The sequence below is a fragment of the Neovison vison genome, chromosome X (assembly GCF_020171115.1).
Source record: "Neovison vison isolate M4711 chromosome X, ASM_NN_V1, whole genome shotgun sequence".
Classification (NCBI taxonomy): domain Eukaryota; kingdom Metazoa; phylum Chordata; class Mammalia; order Carnivora; family Mustelidae; genus Neogale; species Neogale vison.
In genome coordinates, this window is record NC_058105.1 from 61,257,974 (window position 1) to 61,264,708 (window position 6,735).

At 51.5% G+C, this 6,735-nt stretch overlaps 1 protein-coding gene across 1 annotated transcript; it reads right to left on the minus strand.

The window, feature by feature from the left end:
* Positions 1-898: 898 nt before the first annotated feature.
* Positions 899-6,414, minus strand: LOC122897265. The gene is given in 4 exon segments (XM_044235452.1): positions 899-2,247; positions 2,249-6,220; positions 6,222-6,262; positions 6,265-6,414. Coding segments are annotated over 4 exon segments (5,244 nt in total). The 5' UTR covers positions 6,380-6,414; the 3' UTR covers positions 899-1,131.
* Positions 6,415-6,735: the final 321 nt, after the last annotated feature.

Consider the following 6,735-nt stretch of genomic DNA (forward strand, 5'->3'; position numbering starts at 1 on the left):
CCCAATAGGTTCCATTGGGTGGGATCAAATAATAGGAGCTGGCCCATATTTTATGGGTCGAACTACAGAGTGTTTTTTTTTAACATGAAGAGGCGGGGTGCCTATACACAGCCCTGCCCCTGAAACTTGTGAGAGGGTTAAACGGTGATCTTGGCCATGGCATATAGCGTTGGGGGCAGTGGAGTTAGTATAGTTGGCAGAGAGGGCTATGCCCTCATAGTATGGCAATTGTTTGCTCTCTCAGGACTGGAGAGGTTAAGTGCCTGGTAGGCCCCTCTCACTAGGTTGATAAGCCTGTCTCCTGTTCCGAGTATTTCGGGGGTCTTTTTGGTTTGTATAGCTGTGGAAGTCGCTGGGGTTAAAAGTGGTGTCGGTCTTGGTGTTAACCTTAACCTTTGGGGGGGGGCTCGGTGCGGTGAGGCGAGAACTGGATTGGGTCCTATGGCGGCTCTTGGGGTTTCTATAGAAAGCTTTATAGTGAACGTTAGGCCGTCGTCATAACGTTCTTTATAGAATCTGAGGCCCCAGGTATATCCCTTTACCCAATTAAGTTGTTTTTTTTTCCTGATTCAGTGAAGGCTATTTTGAGTGGGTGAAACCACTGATTTTGACAGGCTGGGTTTTGTGTCCACTTGGGGCTGCTCCTGGCATGGGAATAATTCGCTGTTACGGTGATGTAGTCCCAACCTGAGGTGGGCTTCCAATAAGTGTCACCAGTGGTTTCGCAGCCCCAATTGTGACAGTAAAAGTGGGATGCCCCACTGCATGAGGTCCATTCTCTGGGTCTGTGAAACCCGGGGCATACATAGAAGGTGAGTGTCCTTAACATACTTCGTTGACTCCAATCCCCACAGCCTCCCCAAGGATCTAACCCGAGTCGTCCTTGGGGGGACGATTGTGAAGGCGGCTTCTGTAGGTCAAAGTAATTTTCTATATCCCAGTTGGCTGGAGCTCCCATGGCTAATTTACAGATGTCGGGGTATAGGTTAGGCCACCAAGTGAATGGGGCATGCTGCTGAGAGGTGTTCCAAATTACTTGTCCTGTTTGAGACAGGACCTGCCAGGTGAGCTGTTTTACATGATGAGGGGACCCATGGGAGCTCGGAATGCCCAGAACAAGGATAGTCAATGTTAGGATCGCATGAGTCTTATCTTTAGCGGGTTTTGAGTGCGTCGAACTCGCCATTCCTCCTTGAGATCGGATGCTGTCGGTTCGTTTGGTCCCAGATGAGCTGGTTTTACATGGGAGGCATGGATCCACGCCGCGATGCCGTCGACTTTTAGCGCCGTCGGGGTGGTCAGGAGTACGGTGTAGGGTCCCTTCCATCGGGGCTCAAGGTTTTTGATCTGATGCCTGCGGACCCAGACAGAGTCGCCGATCTGGAATTGATGTGGCACAGTTGGATTTTCTAACTGCTCTCGATAAGCTGTAGCCAGTGGCCTCCAGACCTCTTTCTGAACGATCTGGAGTGCCTGGAGGTGGGCTTGTAGGGTAGCACGATCGGCAAAAGAAGAAACATGAGGATCAATAGGATTAAAAAGGTTTACAATAGGGGGTGGTGCCCCATATAATATTTCAAAGGGAGTCAATCCTAGGGGCCCGGGGGTATTCCTGGCCCTATATAGGGCCAGGGGCAGGAGGAGGACCCAGTCCCTAGAGCCAGTTGCAAGCGTTAATTTAGTTAAAGTCTCCTTGATTGTTCTATTCATTCTCTCTACCTGTCCTGAGCTCTGGGGTCTATATGCACAATGCAATTTCCAATCAATCCCCAATAATTTGGCCACCTTCTGACTTACCTGGGAGACGAAGGCTGGACCATTGTCGGTGCCTAATACCTGAGGTATTCCATACCTGGGGAAGATTTCTTCAAGTAGTTTCTTGGTGACCACATTCGAAGTCTCGTGCTTGGTGGGGAAGGCTTCTACCCATCCTGAAAAAGTGTCTACAAAAACTAACAAATATCTGTAACCATAGAGTCCAGGTTTTACTTCCGTGAAGTCGATTTCCCAGTGAATACCAGGGCGATGTCCTCGAACGCGCACTCCAGGGGCAGCATAAGCCTTTCCGGTATTTACTTGTGCACAGACTAAGCAATTTTTAATTATGGATCGCAACGCCTTGTCTTGGTTTAGTAACAAATACGGTTGGTGCTCATTATTTAAGAGGGTTTTTATTTTGTTTTCACTCAGATGGGTCAGTGAGTGCAAGGATTGGACTATGTGGCGAGAATATGAAGTGGGCATAACAATTTTTTTCGTCCATGGTATATGCCCCTTTCTGTGGATCCCATGTGGCCCCCATTTTCTTTAGCAGCTCCTGATCCTCAGAACTGTACTCCATAGGTTTATTATTTTCTTGTGGGGGCCCTATGCTCAGGGTGAGAATGGGCCCAGTTTCTTTTTCCCCCAGGGCAGCTTCCTTAGCAGCTTGATCTGCCAGCTGGTTTCCCCTTGCCACCGGGCTATTATTCTTTTGGTGACCCGGGCAGTGCATAATGCTTAACTTTTGGGGCAGGAACAAGGCTTTGAGCAGAGCCAGTATTTCAGGTTTATTTTTAATTTCTTTTCCCTCGGAGGTGAGGAGCCCTCTCCTCCGATAGATTTCGCCATGTATGTGGGCCGTAGCAAAGGCATAGCGGCTGTCGGTATAAACGTTTAGTTTCTTACCTTCTGCCATCTGCAGAGCCTGAGTCAGGGCGATGAGTTCCGCCCGCTGAGCTGATGTCCCAGGAGATAGCTTCTTGGACCAGATTACCTCTGTCTCATTAGTCACTGCAGCTCCTGCTCTTCGCTCGCCATTGTGCAGGAAGCTACTGCCATCTGTATACCAGGTGTAGTCCGCTCCCATGAGGGGCTGGTCCGTCAGATCCTTTAGGGTGCCATGAACTTCAGCTAGGATCTGGAGGCAATCATGTGTTTCCATAGCCTCGGGTAAGGGGAGTAGGGTGGCAGGGTTGAGCGCCACCACAGGCCCGAACTGTACACGATCAGTGTCCAGGAGCATGGCCTGATAATGGGTCAGGCGAGCATTGGAGAGCCACCTGTCTGGGGGCTGCTTGACCAAGGCTTCAACCGCATGGGGGGTCAAGATGGTAAGTGATTGGCCCAAAGTTAGCTTGCCCGCATCCTTGACTAGGATGGCAATGGCAGCCACCATTCGTAGACAGGGTGGCCAACCAGCAGCCACAGGGTCTAACTTCTTTGACAGGTAGGCCACCGGGCGCTTCCAAGGCCCTAGCTTTTGGGTTAGTACTCCCTTGGCATAGCCCTGTTTTTCATCTATGAACAGTTCGAAAGCCTTAGTTACATCTGGGAGTCCCAGGGCTGGGGATTCTAGTAAAGCCTTTTTGATGTTGAAAAAGGCCTGTTGCTGCTCCTTGCCCCAATGGAACCGAGCCCCTTGCTTAGTGAGGGGGTATAAGGGGGCTGCCATTTCCGCAAACCCAGGGATCCACAAGCGACAAAATCCAGCAGTTCCCAAAAATTCCCTTAGCTGTCGTGGGGTGGTAGGTGTGGATATGCGGAGGATAGTCTGCTTTCGTGCCTCAGTGAGCCATCTCTGTCCTTCCCTCAGCTGGTACCCCAAGTAGGTGACTTGTTTTTGGCATATTTGGGCCTTTTTTGCTGAGGCTCAGTATCCTAATTGTCCCAGTGTCTGTAAGAGGGCTCTAGTGCCACTTAGACAGCTTTCTTGGGTGTGAGCCGCCAAGAGGAGGTCATCGACATATTGAAGAAGTATCAGTGAGGGATGCTGCACTCGGAAATCAGCTAAGTCTCTGTGCAGCGCCTCATCAAACAGAGTAGGACTGTTCTTGAAACCCTGGGGAAGCCGAGTCCAAGTCAACTGTCCTGAAACCCCAAGATCTGGGTCCCTCCATTCAAAGGCGAAGAGTGGCTGGCTCACTGGATGTAGTCTTAAGCAGAAAAAAGCATCTTTCAAGTCTAGCACCGTATACCATCCGTGGGAAGGGGGCAGGGTGCTCAGTAGATTATATGGATTGGGTACGGAGGGATGTATGTCCTCAACCCTTTTGTTAACTTCTCTTAGATCCTGCACTGGCCGGTAATCTCCTGTGCCGGGTTTCTTTACCGGTAACAGAGGTGTATTCCAAGGTGACCGGCAGGGAATTAAAATTCCTTGATCGAGAAGTCTCTTAATATGAGGTCTGATGCCTTGGCGTGCTCCCTGAGACATTGGGTACTGCTTTATTGACACTGGGGTGGCTGTCGCCTTGAGTTGGATTATGAGGGGGGGTTGTTGACGAGCCATACCCATGCCCCCCGTCTCCGCCCAGGCCGTAGGGAACTCTTTTAGCCAAGCTTCATTTTGGATCTCTGAGGATTGTTCAGGTTCATATAGTCTATATTCCTCCTCCAAATGGAGGGTTAGTACTTGTAAGGGTCCCCCATTGGGGCCTGTTATTGCCGCCCCTCCCGGGTTGAAGTGGATTTGGGCCTTTAATTTGGTTAGAAGGTCTCTCCCCAGTAACGGGTAGGGGCAATCGGGTACGTGTAGAAATGAATGTGTCACCTTACCGGTAGCCAGCTGGACCCTGCGTTCCGTGGTCCACCGATAGTTCTTTCCTCCAGTTGCTCCTTGTACCCAAGTAGTTCGGTTGCTGAGTGGTCCTAGAGTCTGGGTTAGGACTGAATGCTGGGCCCCGGTGTCTACTAGGAAGGTAACTGGCTGCCCCCCGACGCTTAAAGTTATCCTGGGCTCAGGGGGGGGCTCCTGGCCCCGACTTCCCTAGTCTTCCAACGTCAGTAGGGAAGTCAGTGGCTTGGGCATCGGAGGTCCTCTGAGACTCTTGGGGTTCTTGGGACACTCTCGTGCCCAGTGTCCTCTTTCCTTACAATAGGCACACTGGTCTTTGTCTAGTTTGGTCCCTCTTCGTTCTCGCTCTCCCAGTCTGACTCCCTCTCTGTTCTGTCCCTGAGTAACTACGGTGGCCAATACCTTAGTCAATTCCTTGCTCCGCTTTTTATCTCTTTCGTCCTGTGCCTCTTTCATTCTTAACCACATTCTTTCCTCTTTCTCTTCTGGAGTTTCTCTCTTATTGAACACCTTCTCTGCCTCCTTTAATAAATCAGAAAGTGTATACCCCTGTAACCCTTCTAATCTCTGTAATTTGATCTTAATGTCAGGGCTTGACTGCCAGATAAAGGACATTGATACACTAGTTGCTTGCCCTTCATCATCAGGGTCATACGGGGTGTACATCCTATAAGCCTCCTTAAGTCTCTCTAGAAAGGCAGAAGGTGTTTCTTCCTTTCCCTGTATCACCTGCTTAACCTGAGCCAAATTAGTAGGCCGTCTTGAGGCTGCTCGGAGACCCGCTATGAGCAACTGGCGATAGAGACGAAGGCGCTCCCTACCTGCAGGTGTGGCGAAATCCCAATTTGGGCGGGTTAAGGGGAAGGCCATGTCGATCTCATTAGGCAGCTGGGTTGGTCGCCCATCGTCACCCGGTACGTTTTTCCGGGCTTCCAGGAGGACCCTCTGCTTTTCCTCCGAGGTCAGCAGAGTCTGCAACAGCTGTTGACAGTCATCCCAAGTGGGCTGGTGGGTAACTAGAATAGACTCGATCAGGTTAGTTAGGGCGACGGGGTCCTTAGAGAAGGGGGGGTTATGTTGTTTCCAGTTATAGAGGTCAGAAGCGGTAAAGGGCCAATACTGTGGCCGACCATTTGGACCTTCCCTCAAGGGTAATGCTTGGGAGGTTTGGCTCGGAGGCTGCGCGCGTCGATCTCTAAGCCGCCCAGCAATGGGCGACTCCAGAGGACCAGGCTCTCGACCAGGCTCTTGGCCAGGCTCTTGGCTGTTTGCGGCAGCCGCCGGGTATGGAGGCGGTTCCTCTGTTAACAGATCTATAAGGGGGGACCCCGTGTCTGGGGGTAAAACAGGAACAGGCTTGGGGGGCTTTGGGGACTTGTCTTGGAGTGGGGTGAGGGCGGGGTAAAGGGAAGAGGAAGTAGGGGTGGGTGGAAGAGATGCAGGTTGGGGATGGAGCAACTGCTCCTTTGGGGGAGGTGGGGCAGTGGGGGTATTAGGGGAAGAGCAGGGTTTAGGAAGGGAAACAAAAGGCTGAACCCAAAGTGGGGGGTCTGAGACCAGAGCCTTCCAGGTGACGATGTAGGGCACCTGATCGGGGTGTCCGTTGGGTTCAGGGCTGAAAACTTTGGCTTCCACCTGAGAAATAATATCAAGGTTAAAAGTGCCACCGCGCGGCCATCCGACATTGAAAGTGGGCCACTCGGAGGAACAAAAGGTGACCCATTTCTTCTTCCGTATTTCCACCGACTGGTTGTTTGCTCGGTTCTGGACGTCGCCCCAGTGGCTAAGGGTCAGACTTAAGGGGGTAGTCACTGTCTGTCCCATAATCTCAAGGACAAAAAGGGTTATTATTACAGAGACAAACACTAGACTCAGACACACAACAACCAGACGCGCTGCGCGGCTTCGGCGTAAAACCGAAAGCAAAAATTCAAATGGAGATCCAGGGGGTCCGGATTCCCCCTCTCCAACCAAGGTCGCGTATCCCTCCGATACCGGCCGAGCTCCAAATGCCCCGCTGCCCCAGGGCATAGATGTCCCGAAGGACCCAAATGTCCCACCTGGTGGGACTACAAATGCCTCTGGAACGTCTTCCAGGGCTGCGAGGGAGAAGTCCGAGCCCGTCAGCTCCTTCTGGCCCCCGCCAAATACAAATGGATCCGATCGAACCCCAAACCAAA